The sequence below is a fragment of the Acipenser ruthenus genome, chromosome 2 (genome assembly GCF_902713425.1).
Source record: "Acipenser ruthenus chromosome 2, fAciRut3.2 maternal haplotype, whole genome shotgun sequence".
Classification (NCBI taxonomy): domain Eukaryota; kingdom Metazoa; phylum Chordata; class Actinopteri; order Acipenseriformes; family Acipenseridae; genus Acipenser; species Acipenser ruthenus.
Window position 1 is genome coordinate 39,311,898 of NC_081190.1, and position 27,170 is coordinate 39,339,067.

At 38.6% G+C, this 27,170-nt stretch overlaps 2 protein-coding genes across 4 annotated transcripts in view; one reads left to right on the top strand and one right to left on the bottom strand.

Moving 5' to 3' along the window:
- Nucleotides 1-2,927, bottom strand: part of LOC117409671 (nuclear pore complex protein Nup155-like) — a 31,913-nt gene extending 28,986 nt beyond the window's left edge. Inside the window, exons 1-2 of the mRNA XM_034015986.3 lie at nucleotides 2,693-2,927; nucleotides 1,711-1,871 (exon numbers count right to left, since the gene is read on the bottom strand). Coding sequence (XP_033871877.3) covers nucleotides 1,711-1,852 — 142 coding nt within the window. The 5' untranslated portion in view covers nucleotides 1,853-1,871; nucleotides 2,693-2,927. The remainder of the gene's footprint in view (nucleotides 1-1,710; nucleotides 1,872-2,692) is intronic.
- A 437-nt stretch (nucleotides 2,928-3,364) lies between these two features.
- The window catches only part of LOC117408664 (WD repeat-containing protein 70-like), a 159,580-nt gene continuing 135,774 nt past the window's right edge, over nucleotides 3,365-27,170 (top strand). For 2 of the 3 annotated variants that reach the window (XM_058995773.1, XM_058995779.1), the window contains exons 1-5: nucleotides 3,396-3,450; nucleotides 4,187-4,246; nucleotides 5,060-5,143; nucleotides 5,342-5,459; nucleotides 6,926-7,118. In XM_058995773.1, coding sequence (XP_058851756.1) covers nucleotides 3,411-3,450; nucleotides 4,187-4,246; nucleotides 5,060-5,143; nucleotides 5,342-5,459; nucleotides 6,926-7,118 — 495 coding nt within the window. In that variant the 5' untranslated portion in view covers nucleotides 3,396-3,410. Of the gene's footprint in view, nucleotides 3,451-4,186; nucleotides 4,247-5,059; nucleotides 5,144-5,341; nucleotides 5,460-6,925; nucleotides 7,119-13,970; nucleotides 14,061-27,170 lie in introns of all 3 variants that reach the window. The other variant, XM_058995771.1, reaches the window with a different exon arrangement.

Below are 27,170 nucleotides of genomic sequence, written 5' to 3' on the forward strand. Positions count from 1 at the left end.
TACCCCAATGGAAATTTATAATTTCTAGAAGTTTCTTGAAAACAAACAAGTATAGTTAAAATCTTTTGAAGCAAAAGTTTTGCTTTTGTTGATAAGGAAAAAAAGTAAAAGAAATATGTCTACAATTATTTATTTCAGCAATTTTTTTGCAAAACTCCAAAAATGCTAATTCAAAAGCATTCATACCCTGACAAGGAAAATGAAATTAATTGCTAGTTGAGGCACCTTTAACAATAATAACCTCTTTTAAATGATTAGGATATTTGTCAATGAGCTTTTGGCATGATTCTTTTATGACTTTTGACCATTCTTCAACGCAAAATTGTTCCAACCATTCTGAAATAGATTTTGATGTGGTTTGGATCGTTGTTGTGTTGGAATGTCCAGTTGCGCTTTAAACTAAGTTTTGCAGCAGATGGTTTCAGATGATTGGCCAATATCTTTTGGTATGCTATGGAATCAATTTTACCATGTATTGGAACTAAATTTCCTGTGCCATTAGAGGAAAAACAGTCCCATAATAGGATATTACCACCTCCATGCTTGACAGTAGGTATGGTGTTCTTTTCTTTGTATGCCTCACCAGACTTTCTCCAAATGTAACGACTATCAGCATTACCAGATAGCTTGATTTTTGTTTCATCACTCGACAAAACCTTTGACCAGAACTCATATCCATCATTCAAACGCCATTTGACGTCCTTGTGACGTTTTCCTAAGAGCGGCTTTTTCCTTGGCCTGCGACTATTGAGACCTTCACAATGTAATACTCGACCTATGGTTGAAATGGAAATTCCAGTCCCACTTGCAGCCCAGTAAATCTCGGATTGTTATTAACCTTCCTCACAATTCTTCTACTTGTTCTTGGTGAAAAAACCTTCTTTCTTCCAGACCAAGGGAGTGTTGTGAAAGTCACATGAGTCTTGTACTTCTTGATAATAGAAACAATAGTTGAAATGGGGATACTTAAATGCTTGGAAATCTTCTTGTATCCTTCTTCCAGCTTTATGACAATAAATAATGTTCTGCCAAAGGTCTTCAGACAGCTCTTTACTTTTTCCCATATTGATTATTGATAATGACAGCAATCATCCTATTCCTAAGCCTTTTATTCTCTCTAAGAATGTTCACCTGCAATCTAGCATTTACTAGATTTTCCTAGAATTAGGTTCTGCATTATCAAATTGAAATATCTAGCACCTTGTAGACAATACTATCATAGCATCAAAGGGTATTAATAATTAGCATTTTTTGAGTTTTGTTAATTGTAAACATCTATTTCTTGTAACTTTTCATCCACAAAAGCAAAACTTGTGCTACAAAATATTTTTCCTAAAATTCTTTGAGATATTTCTAGAAAGTATACATTTCCATTGGGGTATGTCAACTTTTGACAACTGTACACTGTACTTTTACTATTCAAACTGACAAATCTTACAGCTATATTCATTACCAGTATAATGCTATAAAGTACATACTTTTTCTGTCAGAAATAGCAGACTACAATAGAACCTACAGCAATAGTATCCAAACTGCTCTTAAAGAAGTAAAGGGGGTTCATCCCATCACTAGGTTCTGCAAGATAGTACAGTCAGTGGTGGCCACTAGTGCTACTCTGTGTCAAAGACCACTGGCAACTTGAGTTGTGAGAGCATCTAAATTAGCATATTATTTGGTTCTCCAATAACAAGAGTAAAGTGCTTTTCTCACTGTGAGCAATGATATTGAGGAGCTCCGAGAGGTCTGGGTAATAGCGATCATCCTGAAGGTGCCGGCTGATGAGTCTTCCTGTATTTTCTAAGGCTTCCTGGACTGCAGCCGTCGGGGTGCTGGCACCCAGAATAGAAGGCATGTTGGAAAGCTAAATCCGCCTGTTAAGATATGTTAAGAAAGGGGGAAAAAAAGCTTGAGGGTAATAGGGAGGGTACAGCTAAGTCCATAAGAAAGCTATAAAGAGCGTGTGATAGGTAATGGGCTAAGTGTTATAAACATGCATACTAAAAACTGGATTAAAACGTCAAACCAAAACAGACCAGTATCAAGGGGAATTAAGTTAGTGTTTAAAGCTGTTTATAATAGAACATAGCAGCATACAGTTTATTACAGCAATACATTTTCAGGCCCTTTTTATTCAAATGACGCTAATTCAACTTCGGAGTTTTAGTTTTTATTTCTGTAAACCTCAATCATCCCTAGTCCGTATAACTGTAGCATGTCTCTAAAAAAGACACTTTGATTCAGAAAACTATTATACTTCACACACAATTCCTATCAACTTTTGCTCCACAAACATGTATTGAGTACATTAATGTACACATAAATCATTTGACAAGTAGAACTTTGGCGTCTCAAATAAATTAAAATAATTTCCATCACAATACAGTATGAGAGTTATGCACATAACGCTTTTTTTTAAATGTAACAGAATGATAATAATATTCGTTTATTTATTTGATTAATCAAAAGCTCTATGTCAATAACTTGAACGTCTTAACAGTTTATGTTAGTAATCTCTGTAACATGAAGGCCTACTTTGTTTTTAATGTAATTCTGGTATTACCAACTGTTTCCATTTGATTTTGGCATTGCTATCCTTGTGCGGAAACATGCCTTCTAACGTTAATTGAACAAAATAGACGCGGCTTTTTACGCATGTCCTAGTTTACATTGGGCAATCTAAAATTCCCGTTACCTGAGATAGCCAGAAATTAAAAGTCGAATATATCCTGTTAAATTACACTTCTTTACTCTACTTTCTTCGCTTGCTTCCCTGTACTGCCCGTGTGTATCCCGCCAGCCTCACGCCGCTGCCAGGGTGAAAGGTGAAGGTTCATTCCAGTAGAGGAGACGGAGAGGTGACGCTGCCGCCTGGCTCGCTGAGCTCGAGCCACACCGTGGCTGGAGGACTGCAACGAACAAAGCATTACAGAATGGTACTGCCGGTTATTGATATTACTGTTGTATGCTGGCTTCAAATCAATTCCACGAAATAATTTCATATATATTTCGTAAAATCAACACAATATTGCGCTAGATACAATCAAAACAACGATCATGCATGTATACAAAATATTCACAAACGAAACGTTTGTATGTGCTATGGGGAAAAAAAAATACATCTATCTATCTATCTATCTATCTATCTATCTATCTATCTATCTATCTATCTATCTATAGATATATAGATAGATAGATAACGTACTTGTTTCCATAGACTACGAATTTAAATCCAACATTTAGTTGGTCAGTTTTACTTGTTTGGGACCTACAGTACATACACATCAGTCATAACCAACAACCCCCAGATGATGGCGCTGCACAGACTCTATATTACATTTTGTTTCAAACCTGTTCTTCTTTTACTACTTATCGTTGTTTAGCCGGTTTTTGTAAACTTGTAAACTAACAACATGGAGCAGCAGGGGGAAGACCGAGAGCAGAGTAAGAGCAGTATGGTTTTCTTTCATGTTTCTTTTTTTATTATTTTGAAACATGTTAAAAGAATATCAGCCAACTAAATGCAGAGCATTGCAATATATATATATATATATATATATATATATATATATATATATATATATATATATATATATAAAACCGTTTTGATTGACGTTTTAAAAATAGACACATTACCTGAGCTAACGTCTTAATGACGCAAATTTAGGAAATTGTTGAATAACTTCATGATACTTATATCTATTATCTGATATAGATATCAGTTTTATTTAGAATTGTGTGTCGAATGTATTCACACTTATTATTTATAGTGTTACACTTATTAAAAAGTCCAGCGCCTGGCTTTACTAAACGGATTCAGCATCAAAATACTGAAATGTAATGTTATTGTTAAAGATATATGTCAGAAATACTCAACCATCCAGTTTAACTAAAAAAACAAAACCACCAAAAAAAACAACTCGCATACAGTTTACAGTGTCGTATCCCATCAATAATTCCACTCGATATCATTGCAAAAACCTGAAATAAAAAGGTATGAATGGAGATTAATCTAGTCTGCCCCCATTTTCTTGTGTCCCATAGTTCTTGTTAGTCGGCTTTACACTATACTAAATGCTATCTATACTGCACTTTAATGATTTACCATCTATGATTGGTAAGTATTAAAATATGCAAGCAAAGCTTTTGTGTGTCATCTTTAATGATTTTCTCTACATTTCTGTTTCAGCATCTGGAACTGCTGGCAATGACGCAGATATTGCTTCCGTCATGGGCTTCTCAGGGTTTGGTATGTTTCAGTTGGAAGAAAAACTCATAGATACATACAGTAATCATAAATATGTATAGCAACCTGTTCTGAAGGCGCTGCACAGGGAGATAGCTGTGGGCGAATGCAATAGTGTATTAATTAGTATAGCTCACATACGTGTAAGCGTTATATTTCACACTCATCCTTTCAAGAGAAAACTGCTTTCTTGGCCCCTTAAAGAAAAACTCGGTATTTGTCATTAATAGCAGTCATTGTAATTGATTGTTCTACTCTTGTTGTTGTTTAGACTCAGTATATAATTTTATATACTTTGTATATCAGTTTCAGCCCTAAAATTTTGGTGACAAACAAAAAAAACTTACTCGGATATCTAAAACATACCTGTAGATGTAAGCAATACTGGAAAGTCAAAGAAATGCCACCTAGTACTGTAGGACAAGTGTGGAATGTATTACATCCACTGGGGGCAGTGTTGCACGGTGATAGGTTAATGGTTACACGCTGGTCTTACGTTTTCGGCACTTGTTTCACTCTGGGCCAAACTGGTATGCTCCTGCTACTTTCTACAATTGTTGAATGTTATGCATGTTATTGAGAAGTACTATAATAATAACAACTAGGAACAGGAGTTAAAGGGATAAGCTGTTTTTAATAAACTGTACTCTGCCATAATGTCTTGCACAGAATGCCTTTGAGCTATAATAAAACCCAACTCTGAGGGAATTTAACATGGAATGCAACTGTTGACCTATATTTTTTTTTTTTTAAAAAAGAGCAATCCCTTGCCTGATTTTTGATCAAATAGATATATCTAATGTTTTCTTTCTGAAGGAAAAAAAGCCCGGACATTTGATCTGGATGCAATATTTGAGCAGACCAGAAGAACTGCAATTGAAAGAAGCCAGAAAGTGACGGGTAAGTCTTTAAAACTAACTCTAGATTGCTGTTTGAAGAATACTTTTTCTGGCAAAGTTTGGGCTAAAAAGTATGCAAACTTGCTTAATGACATAGTTCAATGACTTAGTCAGGGTTTTTTTTTTTTTTAATTATAGTAACATTAGCAGTACCGGAAAGTGTAGATATGTTAAATAATCTTATTGATTCTGTTCTTAGAGCAGCGAGAAATGAAAGATGCTGAAAAGCAGAAGCGAGCGTTAATGAGAGGGGATTCTCATGCTGACAAGGCTTCTGTTTCTGGTGGTAAAGGACGCCCTGCTACGTCATCTTCCAGGTAAGAAAGGCATTGAATATAACTGCGTTTAAGCCGGTTCGGTACAGTATTAGCATGTATTGGTAGATAAATGTATTACATATTTATAGCTAAACTGTATGGTATGACTTACTAGGCATCACTGTAATATGAAACTGCTGAATGTGAAACATCTTGGAAACTAAAATGTGTAGCCATAATTGCAGTTTCTTCAGTAACTCCACAAGTGAGTATATTAATTTCTTCTCTAATAATAAGAATTGTATGCACATCATTACACTTCAGCCATCAACACCAGGCAGAAAGATACCTACATCATATGGAAGGAAATGCAAATGGATGGAGACATAGATGGATCACATTAGTTTACTATAAAGCTACGTCTTAGTTGGTGATTATCTTGGCGAGAGCCGAGTTCAAATCAGCATGAAGTTTTAACGTCTACTCTCATGTAATGGAAATCATTATAGTTCATTGCACGCTGAATTGGTTCTGTCATTTGCCATCCATAATGTGTAAATGTCATGGGGTTGTTCCGTGTGAAATCAACATACCAGAGTTGCCGTCTTAGATTCAGGAGATACTAGCTGAGTGTATAAATACATTTTGTTCTATTTGATCTACATATGCGTTATGCTTTTCATTGGTGCATCACTCAAAAATATTGTAAAATCTCATCCAACCGATCAATCTTTGTCCTTTGACCTTGATTGCCAAAAAAAGCCTGTTTTGATTTGAAGTCAGATGTGTACTGTTCTGTCACCCAGTAAGGTGCACATACAGTTTTATCTTGGGCTGTCTAGAAGAAGATATCATCATTGAGCATATAGTGCCTGTGCTGAGACAGGGGGTGTCCTGAATATTTCACTTACTTTACAGCACCTGATAAAATGTGAAACTGAGATTATTTTCTCAGTGGTACACTTCCTATAGTTACTGAGATGGAGTAATCCTATAGTAGCTGTCTTTTAATTAGTTTTCAACAGATGTCAATTTATTGTTATTTCATTATTTAGATTTAGTTTCTTTCACTGCTGTCATGTAAGTGTGTGGCGTTTTTATTGAGTGAACCCTGCTTAACCCCACATGACTCCCTTGTAAAGGTGATGTTGCTGCTGAAGGATTTTAAATAAATGCATACAGATTTTTAGTTTTGTAAAATAAATGATCTTACCTATCATTAATTGCCAAGCTGCTATTATAATTGAGATCTTCAATATCAGTGGATCTTTTAATGGTTAAACAAATATAACTAATTATATAGAAAGTATTGTGGGGGGTGTTCTAGCAGCCAGTAAGTAGCCCACATGGTATCTAAACAAGTCTAACTAAATTCATAAATTTTTAAAGCAGTCCGCTTTGGGTGAACAAGAATTGATTTAAGGTCAGCAGTCACACTATCCCTGCATAAATGCACATTCCAAGCTTAAACCTGCGAGATGAAAAATGTTCCTTTTAAATTAATACATTCTTTCCTTTCATGAAAGACCTCAATCTGACAGCAGCAGCAGCAGCAGCGATAGTGAAGATAATTCAGAGGACGAATTGATCGGCCCCCCTCCCCCAGGTCAGCTGTCTAGTCGAAGAGCAACAGAGGAGAATGAGGAATTTGTGGGGCCTCCTCTTCCTCCCGGGTACAAAGACAGTGACGAGGAGGAGGAGGAGGAGGAAGAAGATGATGTAAGTTCATCCAGTTTTAATGGTTTTTAGTATTTGTCCAGTAACTAAGACTTTCCTTAAACAAAACCTGTTGGGTCTTTCCATGATGTATCACTCTACCACCTCTGATCTACACCAAACTCTGATCACAATTTTAAATGGTTCCATTTGTAGTAATTAATTCAAGCCATGATGGGAACAGAGATCTGGACTAGAATGGCCACAGTTGCTTACCCTGAACAGTTTTATCACACTGGATCAGTTTCCAGGCCAACTGAGATCATGTGCTTCGGCGTTTTTGTAAGGTTGAGCGAAAGTGCAGTGTAAAATCAAGCCAATGGTCACCTCTAGTTCTCTGATCAAGAGTTCCAGCTAGAGCAGCAATCAAACAGCAAGTTGCTTGTTTTGGCACTCTGCCACACAGGCTTGGCCCCTTTACTTGGGGAACTGGTGTGTGTTCGGCACTACTAGACAGTGATCCATGCAGCCTGACTGCTTTTGTCATCAGCTCTTGTAAAGTATATCTGTTTTTGCTGCATAAGCTCAGTCAGGACACAAGTGACAGATGATGGAACATCTGGGTTGGTGTACTACAGTTTCTGCTTTCAAACACAGACCTTTTTACCAGATAGACAAATAGGAACAATGTATATATTAGCAAGTTTCATTTTTTGTTTGATGCCTACTGTCCTACAAGTTTTAATGTACAGACATTTTAATGTATCAGATTTATTGTCACAAATAGTAACAAACAAAACTGTAAAACAACTGTGTGTTGATGATATCATTAAAGTATATAGCATTATACAAACAGCAGAAGTGATCACATTACTGTGCATCTGGATATTGCTTTTGGCTTCTCAATGTATTATGCTCTGCTGGGAATGTATATCCTTGTAAATGGAGGAATAGTGGAGATGTTATTCTTCTGTAATTTACCAAAAAAAGAACAGTTTATTGAATTGTGATTATACAAGGATAGGACAAGTAATTGAGAGTATGCTATAATGTATAGATTGTCTATACTTACTGTATGTCACACTTATACTTTTACAATTCGAGACTCCTCAGGATTTAAGGAGTTGCCTGTCAGTCTGTCTTTTGTGTATGCCACGTTCTTTAGACTTACCAAAACTAAAATAACATTAGCTCGCGTCTCTCCATCTTTGAATGACCCAGATCCTCACCACTCATCGACTCATGTGTCGATTGATCTGTTAATTTTTGTTTTAATTAATGGATTATACTTTTATCCCAAAGATTGGAAATATTGTATCTTTTCTTACAATATTGGGGAACTGCTGCTTACAATTAAAGCTAGAATATGGCATGAGCATTTCTGATTTCTACGATTTCTCAGAAGTGAATTAAATGACGTAAAGCTGTAGCTCGCTGTGATGCAATTGATCAATGCAATTATATGTAATGTAGGTTTATTAAATAGTTTCAACAAAGTGGAAATTGAAAAAAATCAACATGTTAATGAGCTCTTTTTTTATAATAAAAATGGTCAATTTTCCCTAGTAGCCTTGAAATTCCCATGCTGACCAAAGGGCCTCAATGAACTGAACACTGTAAATTAGTTCTCAAGTTTGGGTCATGTTCTACATGTATATGAAATAGTAATAAAAAAAAAATTCATAAGAAAAGGCAGATGCAATTTCATTGTGTGCTGTAATGTAAGATTAACCGGGTGGCGTTTCCTGATTACATACCCCAACATTTTCAAGATGCTTGAGTAATAAATGTACAAGAAGTTAAGAATCGTGGTCTGGGAATTTAAAACTGAGTGCACAGTGAGGCCTAGGTTTATTCAGCGGGACCTGGTTTGTCTGCAGTTTGTTGAGTATATAGCTTTTGATTTTTATGGTTTACAAACAAGTATGTAATAAAAAATGATTGCCCTTAAAGTGCTCGTCACATTTGCAGGTGTGTGTTTATGAATTCCCAAGGAACACACGGGTTTGCTGCTGACAGGATCCAGATTCTGGGTTCTTCTGGGCTTGTAATTTTGTTCTTGGAGTGCAGTAGTGGTTTAAAGAGGAAATATTTGGTGTTTTACATTTGATCAAAACTCAAAAGCAAATGAATGAATGTTTTAATCAAATTAAGTAATTTTAAATGTAATTGCTAATTTTATTCTGAATCAAAATCTAGGTAAAAGAACAGAAATTTTCTTGAGAGTTATTGTATAATGAAAACAAAACCATAATTGTCGTAGCAAGTTAAATGTAACCGTTTGTCATAAACCAAATACTGCAATGACTGTCAACACAATTCTTTTACTTATCATTGTGATTAAAATCAGTTAATTTTACTAGCAAAACCTATTTTATTAAAAACAGTTACCCACACAGTGTCCTTCGGTGTACATCTTCTGTAAACCATCTTAGAGTTTGGCATGTGATCAATTAAGATATTTTAACATAAGAACATAAGAAAGTTTACAAATGAGAGGAGGCCATTCAGCCCATCTTGCTCGTTTGGTTGTTAGTAGCAAAGATGTAACTGCAGTCCATCTTTGCTGTGTAAAGAATGTCCACAGAAATGTAGCAGATATAGAACCACAAACACAAACATAAAAAAAAGATGTTGGTACAGCCTTAGTATATAGTGCTGTCTTTTGAGCACCAGGGACTGGTATGTCAGTCTTATTAAATCTTGCTGCAGTCTAAGGCTGCACTGAGAGGTATTGGCATTGGGCCTGACAATGGCAATAGACAGGATTCTGGGCCTGCCACGCTGCAGCGAGAAGTTCTCATCCTGGAACTTGAAGCTGTCGATTTGCCACCAGTTCGTTGTTGTTTATAAAGAGAATGAGAATAGACATAGCAAAAAAACATTAGTATGGTTTCAGACAACAGCGCTGATATTTCTGAGAGGTCAGAAAACAATGTGTCAGTAATGGGAGATGTGGGCATTAGTAAATAAGCAGCACCCTAGTGTGAGGCAAGCGCAGTTGAAAGCAGAGACTGCGACAGTGACATGGTGGGTGCTAGTGACACAGACTCCTCCTACAGCTATGAGCTCTCCACCATCCAGCAGGTTAGAGGAGGGTGCAGCGCTCGGAGGCCCAGATATTCGAAAGGTTTGCGCACCGCGCAGAGGGTTATGCGTGTCACAAATGGCCATTCTGCGCAAAATGTGCCATATTCGAAATTTTGTTTTGAGTGTCACAATACGTTTTGCGCTGTGCACAAATATAATGTATATTTGCGAGACCCTGCCATGTTCGAAATTATGCGCCAAGCACAAAACCAGTTTTACAAAACACAAAATAACGCTTTTAAAAAGCAAGCCTTAACTCTGCGCACATCACTCCAGCACTCACTCACCCAATCACTGAGGTGAAATGCATGTGCTTTCCGAGGTACTACAACAATGGAAAACACCCAGCGCTCATACAAGGTTCCATCCACATCTATATATAGTGATTATATTCAAAAGAACGATTGTGATGCAGCATCAGCATAACAGGGAAGCTGCAATCATAGTCGTTCTTTTGGACCGAAAGAAAACTCATCACTTTCCCAAGCACCTTTCTTTGTGCTGAAAGAATAACTGCCAAAACACAATCAAGAGTACAGCACAGTATCACAGTACATACCATCGGTATGTAACATAGACTGAGCCGGTAGGTACTAAACAACTACCTGTATAATGCAGGAGCGCTTTACTTTAATAGACGCATACAGCAGTATATCAACCCTAGATCGATCAAGCAACAGTTTGCACATCCTTACCTTGCATTCACATAGATTTCAATATCAGACACTGCTTATACAGTAGTAGGCTAGGCTACTGATTACTGTATTGATACATTTTGTTGGCGTTATGAATGTAAAATGTACGAAAGGTGCATATATATATATATATATATATATATATATATATATATATATATATATATATATAGATAGTATATTAATATTATTAATTGTTGTTGTTGTTAATGTATGTGTGTATGTATGTATTTTCTATAACAGACGCCCTTATCCGGGGCGACTTACAGTTCTTACAAACAAAACACATTGCAAAAATCAGATCAGTCCAGACACAGAGCAATAGCGGTTTGGTAAGCAGGATCACGGCTAATGCTGAGAGAGAAAAAGAAAAAAAAAAGGATGGTACTGTAACAGAAGACAAGAAAGTCAAGAAATGTAAATGAATTAGAATAGGTAACATGTACTCATATTTGTGTGACACCTGTCAAAATTATGGAGACAGAAGTAGAGAAATCATAAACTTCCCAGCAAACAGCACTGCATAGATGCATGTTTGAATTCTGTAGAATCTGTGATGGCCCTTTAAATATTTAACTTATTAGCTATCCTAATGCCTGTGATAATGATTAACATTAGATACAAATGAATGCATGTGCGCAAATTTCATATGCTAAATCACAAAAATATTTGAATTGCTCCGAAGGCCAAATTTGTATGAAAATGGTTAAGTTTTGCGATAAGCGTGACAGGCTTGAAATGCACAGAATGTTTCCATTACATGCGTTTAGCTAAGTGCCCTATCCTCTGCAACATTGGCAAAGGGCCGCAGTGCCCAAGGGCTCAATCCATAAAATATCCCTGTAGTTGCATTCTCCAAAGACTCCCTTTCCTTTTCATGCCACTCACCCGGTAGTTCCACACTCGGGTATAAGGACACAGCTGACTATTTTTTTTAAAAAAATTTTTTTATATAAAAGTATTGTTATTTATTTCTCATTGATATCAGAAGCATACTTTGACACCCATGATCTGCATTCCATGATATTGACTATGCCATACAGGTGTGGTAGGAGCAGGGTGCGTTGGTGAGTTGGGGGGGGGGGCAGCAGTTGCAAGGGGCTTTCAGCAGGAGTATGAGTAAGGGATACACATGTGCAGGCTGCATCCACAGGCAGCATTCTTGGCCGGCTCCATGCTGAGATTCCCATCTTCAGGGCTTCCAAATAGAGTAGTGTTTTCAGCATCGTGAAAATTTATTTCTGTAAATATGTTTTAAATATAGTTTAAGGAGCACAGGTCCGAGCTACTCAGAACGCCGGCTGACATAGACTGGAGTTTGATGCTATGGAGATATTTTGTCCATCTCCTTCATGTTGACACTTATCCAGTTAGCAAGTCGCTACAATATATTTTTATTTAAGTTTATATGTTGAACAGTATTGACATTACTGCCTAAGAAAGGAGACCTGTGTAGCATTAAGAACTGGCGCCCTGTCGGTCTCCTTTGTTCAGAATACAAGATTTTATCTAAGGTCTTGTCAATCCCGACTGGTTTTAATGCAGGTCTTATTTCCATTGATCAGGGAAAAAACATTTGATAGAGTAGACCATAAATATCTATTTAGAGTAGTTAAGGTGTTTGGCTTTGGTACCAGTTTTCAGGGACACTCTGTTTCTATTGAACCCTTTGTGAATAAATTACGCACTTTGCTAACTGGTTTGACTATTCCAGGTGTGTCTATGGAACCTGTAAAGCGGTGTCTTATGCGGGTGATTGTGACAAACACTCGGGACGTGCAAGTATTAAATGACTGCCAACATGTGTTTGAAAGGGTTTCCTCTTCAAAAGTAAACTGGACCAAATGCAACACTTTTTTAATGGGAGGGTTGTAGGCCACCAGATCTGCCAGCAGGCCTGCAGTGGAATCGATGAGTTTCTAAACATCTGGGTGTGTTTATGGGAAGAGAGGGGGTGGCAAAGGAAAACTGGAGTGGGGTTATTGAACAGGTAAAAGGAAAGAGGCAGTGCTTGAGTTGTATTAATTACAAAACTATCCTTTAGGGGTAGGGTTTTGGTTATTAACAATCTGGTCACTTCAATGTTATGGCACAAGCTCAGGTGTGTAGACCCCCCATCGTTGCTGGTAAAGGAGATCCAAAGACTTCTAGCAGAGTTTTTCTGGGATGGTATTCACTGGGTTAAACAGAGTGTGCTATACCTGCCTGTAGAGGAGGGTGGGCATGGCTTGGTGGTTGTGTGTCGCAGGGTTGCAGCGTTTAGACTTCAGTCTCTGCAGAGGCTGCTGTTTGCCCCTGAGTCTCTCACCTGGAGAGCACTGGCGTTTTAGTTTCCTTCATAAAGTGGAGAATCTGAACTTTGATTGACAGATGTTTTTAATAAACACCGAAAAGCTCAACCTGTCTGTTTTACCTGGTTTTTATAAGGGGATGCTGATTGCATTGTGGTTGTTTAGGATCCAGCGAGATTTTAGCAAGGTGACGCTGTATTGGGTTTTGTAGCGAGTTTGGAAAATCTCTGAGTTCCTGGCGGGTGTGAGGCCAGTAAGATTCATTGGTGTGTTTTTAATGCAGCTGTGTGCTGCTGTCAGGAAAGGGTCTGGCTGTACTGAGGGAGCTTTTTACAGGTACTTACAGCCTGGAGTAAGAAACCCCAGTGTTTGAGTTATAGGCTAGACCAGCTGTAGAGCAGAGAGGACAGCCCAGACAAACTTTTGCAGTTTTGGAGGCAGCTATACCATACAGTGCAATTGCAAAAAAAGAGCTATACAGACTGTGTGTGAAAATTAAACACTTTAAAAACATCAAAGAACTTCCAGACACATGTTTGCCTGAAAAGATAAATGTAGATGAGGCCATTGTTCCAGTCTGGAGTGCTCTGTATAAGCCACCACTCCAGAAGTGAGTAGGAGATCTACAGTGGAGAGTGTTGCATACTGTTATGGCCACTAACTCTTTTCTTACCATTATTAAACAAGGGGTTTCTGATAAATGTATTTTATGCAATAGCAGAGAAACCATGTTCCATTGTTATTTGCACTGTTCAAGGCTACAGCCTCTTCTAATTTTTTTTTAAAGGAACTGTTTATCGGTCTGCAGATGATCACTTTTTCTCAGACTGTATTTTCAGGGTTATGTACTGCAAAGAGTGCAGCTGGCTAATTTCCTCTTGGGCCAGGCAAAAATGGCCATGCTAAGCCGGAGGAACCGGAAGAGAGGGGTGAGGACAAAGGATGTGTTGCTGGTGTTTAAGGTGTTGGTGTTGTCTTTATTTCACCTATTATACACTGGTGCATCCACTGGAAATGCTCAATTGAGGAGGGACAATTATGTATGAACCTGTGAATAAGCTAAATGTGAGGAGGTGATGTGTGCAAAATTAATGCGGTTAAGAAGTGTGTGTGTGTATATACACTACCGGTCAAAAGTTTTAGAACACCTCCATTTTTCCAGTTTTTATTGAAATTTACGCAGTTTAATGTCTCAATGTACTCTGAAATTAAAGCATAGAACAAATAATCAATTGGAGATAAAAAAGAAATCATGGAACCGTTTTGTTTAACAAAATTTAATCTAAATTTTTGACTCATCAAAGTAGCCACCTTTTGCAGATATAACAGCCGAACACACTCGTGGCATTCTTTCTACAATGGAAATCAAATATTGTTTGGAAAGTTCTTCCCAACAATGTTGCAGAAGTTCCCACAAATGTGTTGCACTTGTAGGTTGCTTTGCTTTCACCCTTCTGTCCAGTTCATCCCAAACCAGCTCGATGGGGTTTAAGTCTGGAGACTTGTTCTTTTCTTCTAAGGTAGTTCTGAAAAAGCCTGGAGGTATATTTTGGGTCATTATCTTGCTGTAGGATGAACCCCTGACCAACTAGGCATATACCAGAGGGTATTGCATGGCGCTGCAAAATGCTGTGGTAGCAGTTTTGGTTCAGGGTGCCACTCACTCTGTGCAAGTCGCCGACTCTGGATCCAGCAAAAGAGCCCCAGACCATCACGCTTCCTCCTCCATGTTTGACAGTTGGTGTCACACACTGAGGAACCATCCTTTCGCCTACTCGACGGCGTACAAAAACCCTGTGTGATGAACCGAAGATTTCAAATTTTGATTCATCGGTCCATAAGACCTTCTTCCAGTCTTCAGTAGTCCACTGGCGGTGCTTCATGGCCCAGGCAAGCCTCTTTTTCTTATTTTGCCATCTTAGCAATGGCTTTCTTACTGCCACTCGACCTGTCAAACCTGCAGCTCGAAGTTTTCTCTTCACAGTTGAAACTGAGACTTGCTTACTTCGACCAGTGTTAAGCTGTGCTTGAAGCTGTTGTCCTGTGAGCCGCCTATCACGCAAGCTGTTGACTCTCAGAAACTTGTCTTCTGATTCTGTTGTGGCTTTGGGTCTGCCAGACCTCTTCCTGTCAGAGTTTCCTCCAGTTTCCAAGTGCCTTTTGATGGTGTAGGAAACTGTACTCACTGACACCTTGGCTTTCTTTGCAATTTCTCTAAAGGAAAGACCTACACTTTTAAGGGTTATAATGGTCTGTCTGTCTTCCTTTGTTAATTGCCTTTTTCTTGCCATTATGAGAGCAATATACTACTTCCTGCAGTACAATACTGTCCAAATAATGCTTAAGAGGGTGTAGTAACACAGTCTGTTCCAACACTGCTTTTATACAGACAGAGGGTTTGTAAGTAATCAACAAAAGTTGGGACACCTGTAGGAATTGTTAGCATCAACTTTCAAAGCTTAATTTACTTCTATTGCTGCAGAACAGCTGTAAGTTGTTAACCCATTACTTGTTCCTTGAAAAAGGCCTTTTTGTATAACTCTGAAATGTACATTATTTTTCAGTTTTTGGTAACCTAAACTTTTTTTTTTAACCTCTGGCAGTTTACCGCTTACCTTTGTACCATTTCAGGTTATTCACTGGACTTGAACTGCTTAAATTTCAATAAAAACTGGAAAAATGGGGGTGTTCTAAAACTTTTGACAGGTAGTGTATATATATATACATTATATGTATTTTTCTATTCAAAATAAACCTAAAAAAATGTACATGCTTAATGTAAATGTTACATCTATATTGTAAATTGTTCTGTGTATAATGCGTGTAGATTTAAGCATTTGCATTATTTTACCATTTTAAAGAAGTATAGCGTCTGGTACCCAGTTTCCATGTGTCCTGTAGAATTCTTCAAAATCCTGTACTATCCAGGTACAGTTGTAAAATACTTGTACTTGTGCGATGTTTTCTTGCATCCATGTTCCTAAACCACCTACCAGGCAAACCCATGGGACAAGAAGACTGTTTAATTGGAAAAGTGACTTTTTTTTTTTTTTAAACATAGAAAATAAAAATGGTGATTTCACATATATTGATCAATTTTATTTAATAACCTGCAGTAGTTCTTTATTATGCTGCTGTAACTGTACAGTAGAACTAGTCTCATGAATAATGAAACTTGTTGGAAGGCAACTACGTGGTATGAACACCGGAGGGCAACAAAGGCTTCATTAGGGATTGAAAGAATCCACTTATAACAGGGTTCAATAAGCTTCTTCTTGGCTCAATATAAATTAACTTTCATTTTCTACCGACATGTGTTTTGACTGGCATATAGCCTATTTAAATACTAAGGCATAATTTGTACAGCTTTCTGACTTCAGCATGGTAATGATCTATGAAACATGTACAAGTATGGTTGCAATTAGGATGGAGAGCATATGTAGAGGGTGATTTATGTGTACATCTGTCTACAGTACAAATTGTTTTTAGTAATATTATTATATAGGTTAAGATTGAAGGTTTAACATTCTGAAGGCCAAGTAACTGCCACAGCAGTGGTTGAACATCCACTTGACTTATCTAAAGATTTTTTTCACCCCAATTTAACAGTAATTTAAACTGAATACCTGCCATTTTACCTCAGTCAGTGTCTTCAGTACAGCCATAAAAATGCTGTGTGGTGCGTAGTCATGATCTTGCTCATTTCCAGTAGAACCAGTACACGTGGGTAAAAGTGTGTTCTGATAGGGTTTTTCTTTCTGCAATGCTGTAATGGGGGAGAAATGCTCAAAACCACATATCCCAGTAAATTGCTTCCTGGTGTATTGAAGAGGTTAAGCAGCTTTTAAGGTTGGGTAAATCAATAATCTACCTATGCTCAAGCTTTATAACCTTGATGTGCATATTGCTGAATGTCAGCCACAGCTTAGTATGATTGATGCTGGGGCACACGTGAGCAAGCAAATCCATTGGGTCCTTCATTTAGTTTTCCTAAGTGGAAATGGCAAAACCAACAGCTGGTATGTTTAAAGGCAGTTTCATGCTGTCTTTTTAAGATTCATTTTGAGGACTAAACTGTAACTATACATTAATATTTTATAATAAGGGTGTATTTTTATGCTGTCGACATTGCACAGCAGAGTGTACTGCCACATTGCCAGACTAGTTTATTGGTTTTAGTTTAACCACCACCATTTCAATTTATTATGAGTTTTGAATGTTTACCTTTTTATGGTATAAGCATACATATTGGATACTACTGTTTGTTTCATAAAGCCACAAAGACCCAAATTTACATTAAGTAAGAATGAACACATTGAGTTTCAACTCCAAACCAGCCAAAATGTGTCTAGATCTTGACTTGCAGACATTATCAAGCCTTTTGAGGTAATAGTTACTGATATGTCTGTTTGATCATACATTATAAAACAAGTGGAATGCCATTCGCTTTCGTCAGGAAAGACTGATCCTGCTGAAGTCTCAAAACAGAAGCAGCACGTAACTGACACTGTCTTGCATTTGACGTATTTGAAAGCCTCTTCTCATGCACTCGTTGGGCACTGTAGTTATCACCTAAATATACTAATTGTTTTAAAAAGGGATTATAATTGCAGTCATAGCCTTCATAATATTATTTATGCATGACTCGTTCATTCTTTAATTACTAGAAAAACAGTAAAAGCATTCACATATTAAATATGTTGCTGCAAAGTCCAATAGAACACTACCTGTCCTAACTTTGAAACCATTCTATTGAAATGTTTTTTACTAATATATTCAGAGAAAAAAATATTAAATATTGCATTGCTGATATAGAAGGGAAGGAGTAGCTGCATGTTGGTGAAATGTGTAGGTGGAATTTTCAAAGTGGGAATATGGCACAGAGTAGCCCAGCAGATGGACAGTCTCAGTCTCAGCAAAGATCTTCTATATACAAAAGATAGTCAACTCCCCCATTTTTTCCCATCCCCACCGATGCGGTGAATCATGGGAATCCAAAGAGTTCTGGTGGCGACTTTTCTCCTATCTCTGTAATGTAAAGTCTGCTTCATTTCCTGTTCAAAGCTTTCCCTTTTGAAAACGATAGCATTTTTTTAGCAAGATTCACCTGGATTTGTTTAGAGACACCCCTCCTTAACACATACGTGTTATTATTTCTATGATTGATGTTTTCAGCCGAAGTGCTGTTTGAAATTGCTGACTCTCATGGATATTCATGAGCAGACAAGACAGAGGCGTGGTTTGGCTGTCAAGGGGTTGGGATAGCAAGTGATCGAGATTCTAATTTCTATATTCTTGATGTCGGGTAGATTGCAGTAATGTTTGATGATTTGAATGGGAAGAAATATTATTTAATTCTACATTGATATCTATAGATCAAATAGCAGAAATGTAATTATGAACAACATATAGCAGCAGGGTGATTATGATAATAGGTGAACTGTATTTATTTTGTTTTATTCATATATTTTATATACTGTATAAGAGAATCAGCAATTTAAAACCCATGCTTTACAATGGTGACTATAGTTTTGTTGAAGTACTTGTTGAATTGAATCTAAACCGACCGTAATGTACATGGCCTTGGAGCATCCATGGATGCAGATAAAGTCTGTCTGTACCTTTTTGGCGATGCAGTTACGAGCTGACGATCCACCAGGCTCCATCCCAGGCTCCGACTGTCCCGCTCCGGTTCATCACAATCCGTACAATACATTAATAACTACTATTGCTCTTAAGTGAAACAATGTTTTTGTGTGTATTTTACAGTGACTACTGTATTAAAAAAATGTTCAGTCATGATTAGCTACCGTGCAACTGAGAACTGAGCTATATACAAGCTGATTTTTTTTAAGACATAAATTTGCAACTTTTTAAATTGAAACAGTTGTTAATTTACATAGACATGCAATGTCTTTTTTCTTTTTAATAAGATGCTATTTTAAATAATTAAGGCATAAAAAATGGACCATAAATAAGCCTAATTAATAGTAAGCCTAAGCCTAAATTGTAGTGATTGAAATAATATTAATGAAGATAATAATCAATTAAAAATATACTTAAATAACCTAATAAATAGACCTAATTAACCCGCTATCAAAAAAGTTGAATTGAGTTGCCACCAATCTCGATCGCTGCCTATCCCATCCCTGACAACCAAGCCAAAAATCAAACCACGCCCCCGTCTTGTCTGCTCATGAATATTCATGAGAGCCGGCAATTTCGGCCAGCACTTCGGTGAAAAGAGCCCTTGTCAGTCTCTCTTTGCTGAGACTGAGACTGTCCATCTGTTGGGCGACTTTGTGCCATATTCCTGCTTTGAAAATTCCACCTATACATTTCACCAATATGCAGCCACTCCTTCCCTTCTATATCAGCAATACAAGGTGCTGGACGCATAAATACTCAGATTGTTCCCCCAATCAACAGCCTGTCCTGTGACCTCTGTGATGTATTTTTGACAATGATTTCCCACTCTATCCAACTCGTAATTTTGTGAGTTGTACTCGTAACTTTGTGATTTGTACCCGTAGCTTTTCTTGATTCGAACTCGTATTTATTTTTCATTGTATTTTTTATTTGTACTGTGGCATGTGCCACATATTATTATGAGGCAATGAAAGTCTCATCTGCCTTGCTTAAGTGCAAGGTGGGAAGCCTGGCCAGGCAGATTTATATACTTCAGTCTTATTCAGTCTTTGATATTCGTTTTAATAATAACAAAAAATAAAAGAAATAAGAATATATAGATATATGGAATTAACGTGTTCATGAGTCACGAAGGTCAGGAGCTTTTGCTGGTTTGATGGTCCGTTTGGGTTGTCTCGGGTTTTCTGAACGCTTTTTGGCATATGACCTCTCAGGCTTGCCGTACCTTTTAGAGGCAGGGTATGGTTCTCCCTGGATTTAAAAGTGCTGGAAGAGACGGTAAGGGGAGACATTTCTTTCGTGTATGCTTTGGAGACTGGTATTCTATTATTTAGAATTTTGGTTTATGTATCCTTAGTGGGGCGGCAGTGTGGAGTAGTGGTTAGGGCTCTGGACTCTTGACTGGAGGGTTGTGGGTTCAATCCCCGGTGGGGGCACTGCTGTTGTACCCTTGAGCAAGGTACTTTACCTAGATTGCTCCAGTAAAAACCCAACTGTATAAATGGGTAATTGTATGTAAAATAATGTGATATCTTGTAACAATTGTAAGTTGCCCTGGATAAGGGCATCTGTTAAGAAATAAATCATAGCGTAGTTCTGTTGTGTTGGTCTGTGTTTCGCTTCTCGTCTAAGTATGTAGTCAAACGTGCTTACTTGGGTTTGGTGTGTAGAGTTGTTTGGCTGTCTGTAGAGAGAAACTGTAGCACAGTGGTACTAACACAGGGTTTATTTTAGTTTATAATTTTTCTTTTGATACTTTGTTTTTTCAAGCCTGTTTTTGTTTTGTTACTTTGACTCATGTTTGCAACGTGGAGGATTTCGGCAGAGGTTGTAACAGCATCTGCAGATCATTACATCAACTTGCGATCGGGACTGGGTGAGATTGAGCCATTGTTTTTTTTTTTGTTTGTTTTGTGTTCTGCTGGAGGATTATTATATTTTGTCGAATGGCCATTTAATTTGTTTGCAGGACAATTGCGTTTTGCTTGGATGCGATTATATTTGGGACTTCATCTGTTTGTTTTTTTTTTGGACTGTTTGTTTTCTTTTTGTTTTTGCTGCAAGTTCAATGTTAGTCACATACATGTTTATACGCATTACTGCCGTGTCATGCGTTGTGAACATTGACATTGATGGTTTATTTTTTTTGCATTTATATTTTTGCGTATTGGCTGGGTAGGGTGTTAAGAGGACTTCTTGGTGTTACTGCAGGAGTTATTCATTAACTGTTTTCTTACAGCTTATTAGAATACTATGCTATAGCCTTAGCTTAATCTACTGCATGTTTTCTAAGTTTTTTTTCTCTCTTGCTAGCTTTATTTTATTTGTATACACTTTCTAGGTGTCCTACTTCGTGGTTCTATTAGGCTTCTTATTTTCAATTTTGTCTTATTTAGTTTCAGGTATATATGGGTCTGATAACTGTGCAATTGTTGGTAATTCCTAGAGTGCTAAACCAATAAAATTAAGCCGTTGGTGACCTCTCGGATTTTAACTCTGGCAATTCTCTTTTTTTTCTTTATAAGTGAGTGTAGTTACCATGGCATCAAAGCCTATAGGGACCTCCACTGTTTGTTTATAAGCACACATTCCTTCGACAAAGGTATGTTAAATATACCAAAATATTGGGAAGTTGGCTCTGTTGAGCAAACACTTAAATTTCAGTAATACTGTACATTTTTATTTGTTTATTTAGCAGACACCTTTATCCAAGACAACTTCGAGACTAGGGTGTGTGGACTATGCATGAGCTGCAGAGCCACTTACAACAACATCTCACCCAAAAGAGGGAGCACAAGAAGGTTAAGTGACTTCCTCAAGGTCACACAGTGAGTCAGAGTGAGCCAGGATTTGAACTTGGGACCTCCTGGTTACAAACCCTTTTATTTAACCACTGGACCACACATGGGCCCCGTTATGTCTGGCGAAAACCAAACACTGCATTCCACAGTAAGAACCTCGGTCAAGCATGGTGGTGGTAGTGTCATGGTTTGTGGATGCTTTGCTGCATCAGGACCTGGACGCCTTGCCATCATTGAAGGAACCATGAATTCTGCTCTGTATCAGAGAATTCTACAGGAGAATTTCAGGCCATCCGTACGTGAGCTGAAGCTGAAGCGCAGCTGGGTCATGCAGCAAGACAATGATCCGAAACACACAAGCAAGTCTACATCAGAATGGTTGAACAAGAAATTTAAAGTTTTGAAAAGCCCTAGTCAAAGTCCAGACCTAAACCCCATTGAGATGTTGTGGCAGGACCTGAAACGAGCAGTTCATGCTCGAAAACCCACAAATGTCACTGAGTTGAAGCAGTTCTGCATGGAGGAGTGGGCCAAAATTCCTCCATGGCACTGTGAGAGACTAATCAATAACTACAGGAAGCGTTTGGGTGCAGTTATTGCTGCTAATGGTGGCGTAACCAGTTATTGAGTCTAAGGGGGCGATTACTTTTTCACACGGCGGCATTGGGTGTTGCATAACTTTCTTCAATAAATAAATGAAATATGTATCAAATTTTTGTTATTTGTTCACTCAGGGTGCCTTTTATCTAATATTAGGTTTTGGTTGAAGATCTGATAACATTTAGTGTAAAAATATGCAAAAATGCAGAAAATCTGACAGGGCAAATACTTTTTCACAGCACTGTGTGTGTGTATATATGTGTGTGTGTATATATATATATATATATATATATATATATATATATCATCTCCTCCCGTATCTCTACCTGTCTGTCTGCTATTTCCTCCTGGATGCACTCGCATCACCTCAAACTCAACCTGTCTAAATCTGACCTCCTTTTCTTTCTCTCCTCCTCCCCCTCCTCTGATCTCTCTATCTCTGTTCCTCTGGAATCTACCACACTCTCTCCCTCTTCCTCCGCTAAGAACCTTGGAGTCACCCTGGACCCCTGCCTCTCTTATTCCCAGCACATCTCCACTCTGGCACGCACTTGCCAATTCTTCCTGAGCAACATCCGAAGAATCCGACCCTTCCTCACCAACTATGCTACCCAGCTCCTGGTCCAGGCCCTGGTACTCTCCTGCCTAGACTACTGCAACTCCCTCCTGGCTGGCCTCCCTGCGTCCGCCACCCGTCCGCTCCAGCTCATCCAGAACTCTGCTGCCCGCCTGGTGTTCTCTCTGCCTCGCTTCGCCCACGCTACTCCACTACTCCGCTCGCTCCACTGGCTCCCGATCACCGCTCGCATCCAGTTCAAGTCTCTTGTACTACCCTACAGATGCCTTGACCAGACTGCACCCAGCTACCTCCAGACCCTCATCTCTCCCTACACCCCCACTCGACCTCTCCGCTCCGCCTGCACTAGAAGACTGGCTCTACCTCCGCTACGCTCCCCTGTCTCCAGAGCCCGCTCCTTCTCCACCCTTGCTCCGCAGTGGTGGAATGACCTTCCTACAGATGTCAGGACTGCCCAGTCCCTGACCACATTCCGGCACCTCCTTAAGACTCACCTCTTCAAACAGCACCTGTAGAACTCCTCTGTTAGTATCCTGGGACACTATCACCCTTCATTTAAATGTGCTTTATTTTGTTCTTATCTGCCCCCTATTTTACTGCATTTAATCCTGTTCTTCAGAATACTGTAATCTGCCAAATGTTTAACCTGTAGTATTTTGTATTTAATCATATCCTGATGTAACTATCACTATTTAATCATATCCTGATGTAACTATCACTTTTATCTGCTGTATTATTGAATTGTGGTTTGTCACACTTGAACAAAAGTTATTGTATTTCTTGCTCTTATTGTATTACTTGTATTGTAACACTTGAAATGTATTTGCTTACGATTGTAAGTCGCCCTGGATAAGGGCGTCTGCTAAGAAATAAATAATAATAATAATAATAATAATAGATATATACAGTACTGTGTAAGAGTTTTAGGCAGGTGTGAAAAAATGCTGTAAAGTAAGAATGCTTTCAAAAATAGACATGTTAATAGTTTATATTTATCAATTAACAAAATGCAAAGTGAGTGAACAGAAGAAAAATCTACATCAAATCAATATTTGGTGTGACCACCCTTTGCCTTCAAAACAGCATAAATTCTTCTAGGTACACTTGCGCACAGTTTTTGAAGGAACTCGGCAGGTAGGTTGGCCTAAACATCTTGGAGAACTAACCACAGTTCTTCTGTGGATTTAGGCAACCTCAGTTGGTTCTCTCTCTTCATGTAATCCCAGACAGACTCGATGATCTTAAGATCAGGGCTCTGTTGGGGCCATACCATCACTTCCAGGACTCCTTGTTCTTCTTTACACTGAAGATAGTTCTTAATGACTTTCGCTGTATGTTTGGGGTCGTTGTCATGCTGCAGAATAAATTTGGGGCCAATCAGGTGCCTCCCTGATGGTATTGCATGATGGATAAGTATCTGCCTGTACTTCTCAGCATTGAGGAGACCATTAATTCTGACCAAATGCCCAACTCCATTTGCAGAAATGCAGCTCCAAACTTGCAAGGAACCTCCACCATGCTTCACTGTTGCCTGCAGACACTCATTCGTGTACCGCTCTCCAGCCCATCGGCGAACAAACTGCCTTCTGCTACAGCCAAATATTGACTCATCTGTCCAGAGCACCTGCTGCCATTTTTCTGCACCCCAGTTCCTGTGTTTTCGTGCATAGTTGAGTCACTTGACCTTGTTTCCATGTCGGAGGTATGGCTTTTTGGCCGCAAGTCTCCCATGCAGGCCACTTCTGACCAGACTTCTCCGGACAGTAGATGGGTGTACCAGGGTCCCACTGTTTTCTGCCAATTCTGAGCAGATGGCACAGCTGGACATCTTCTGATTGCGAAGGGAAGTAAGCATGATGTGTCTTTCATCTGCTGCAGTAAGTTTCCTTGGCCGACAACTGCGTCTACGGTCCTCAGTGTTGCCCGTTTCTTTGTGCTTCTTCAAAAGAGCTTGGACAGCACATCTGGAAACCCCTGTCTGCCTTGAAATTTCTGCCTGGGAGGGACCTTGCTGATGCAGTATAACTACCTTGTGTCTTGTTGCTGTGCTCAGTCTTGCCATGGTGTATGACTTTTGACAGTAAACTGTCTTCAGCAACCTCACCTTGTTAGCTGAGTTTGGCTGTTCCTCACCCAGTTTTATTCCCCCTACACAGCTGTTTCTGTTTCAGTTAATGATTGTGTTTCAACGTACATATTGAATTGATGATCATTAGCACCTGTTTGGTATAATTGTTTAATCATACACCTGACTATATGCCTACAAAATCCCTGACTTTGTGCAAGTGTACCTAGAAGAATTGATGCTGTTTTGAAGGCAAAGGGTGGTCACACCAAATATGGATTTGATTTAGATTTTTCTTCTGTTCACTCACTTTGCATTTAGGTAATTGATAAATATGATCTATTAACAACATGTCAATTTTTAAAAAGCATTCTTACTTTACAGCATTTTTTCACACCTGCCTAAAACTTTTGCACAGTACTGTGTGTGTGTGTGTGTGTGTGTGTGTATATATATATATATATATATATATATATATATATATATATATATATATATATATATATATATATTGTAAATGAACTCACCCACTCGGGTTCGTTGCCCCTTTAAGAATACGACCCAACACACGAGAAATTGAGTTTTTAAGCGCTGACGCGCTAATTTTTAATAAAACCAAAAATAAACAAAACACAAACAAACACCTAACTCCCACTGGAGCGCTAACTAAACAGGATTTTCCCTTGCTACCTTGCAGGACGGCTAAGCCGTTTACCTGACACCGAACACAAACGCTAACACAGCACTTATTTCTTCTGACTGCTCGGAAGCAGAGCACCTCTCTTCTGCTTCCTTTTACTCAGCAGCCATGTGCAGACAAGCTGCACGTCTTAAATACCCCGGTGCGGGTGATAATTAATCAATAAACAAATTAACAAAACAATAAGACAATTAAGAAATCAAATGAAACAATAAAGCAACACAAATCAAAACTGTGCATTACCCTCGCAGGGAGGTTTTAACCCCCTCCCTGCTGTCTCTCACAACCCTCTATCTCACAATATATATATATATATATATATATATATATATATATATATATATATATATATATATAATATATATATATATTAGCTCAAAGAGCCAGCTGCCCTACATATATATTTGTGTGAGAAAGTGTAGTCCTGGGGAGCAAAGGACTACAAAGATCACAGGCTGAAAAGCCGTAGTTATGTTATTGTGTTTAATTGTTTAATCATTTTGTTAATTGTTGTATTAGTAATTATCCCCTGCACCTGGCTATCATTGTAAATTAGAGCCAGGTGCAGAGTATTTAAAGAAAGCAGCCAGTCTGTTCGGGGCTGCTGAAGTGTGTGTTCAAGGCCCGTCTGTGCGCATGTGTACAGATTATTATTTATTTCTTAGCAGACACCCTTATCCAGGGCGACTTACAATCGTAAGCAAATACATTTCAAGTGTTACAATACAAGTAATACAATAAGAGCAAGAAATACAATAACTTTTGTTCAAGCAAAGTATAAGTGTGACAACCACAATTCAATAATACAGCAGATAATAGTGATAGTTACATCAGGATATGATTAAATAGTGATAGTTACATCAGGATATGATTAAATACAAAATACTACAGGTTAAACACTTGGCAGATTACAGTATTCTGAAGTACAGGATTAAATGCAGTAAAATAGGGGGCAGATAAGAGCAAAATAAAGCACATTTAAATGAAGGGTGATAGTGTCCCAGGATACAAACAGAGGAGTTCTACAGGTGCTCTTTGAAGAGGTGAGTCTTAAGGAGGTGCCGGAATGTGGTCAGGGACTGGGCAGTCATGACATCTGTAGGAAGGTCATTCCACCACTGCGGAGCAAGGGTGGAGAAGGAGCGGGCTCTGGAGGCAGGGGAGCGTAGTGGAGGTAGAGCTAGTCTTCTAGTGCAGGCGGAGCGGAGAGGTCGAGTGGGGGCATAGGGAGAGATGAGGGTCTGGAGGTAGCCGGGTGCAGTCCGGTCAAGGCATCTGCAGGCTAGCACAAGAGTCTTGAACTGGATGCGAGCGGTGATCGGAGCCAGTGGAGCGAGCGGAGTAGTGGAGTAGCGTGGGCGAAGCGAGGCAGAGAGAACACCAGGCGGGCAGCAGAGTTCTGGATGAGCTGGAGCGGACGGGTGGCGGACGCAGGGAGGCCAGCCAGGAGGGATGTAACAGATGTAACAGAAAAGGTAGTGAAAGCCTTTTTGAGTGTTTGTGTGAAACTGTTTTGTTGTATTTTGTTTTGTCCGGTAAACAGCTTAGCTGTCCTGCTTATTAGTGTAGGTTCCAGTGTGTGTTAGTTAATGCTCATAAGAGCTAGGTTTTCGTTTTATTTATTTTTATTATTAAAGAAATAGCGCA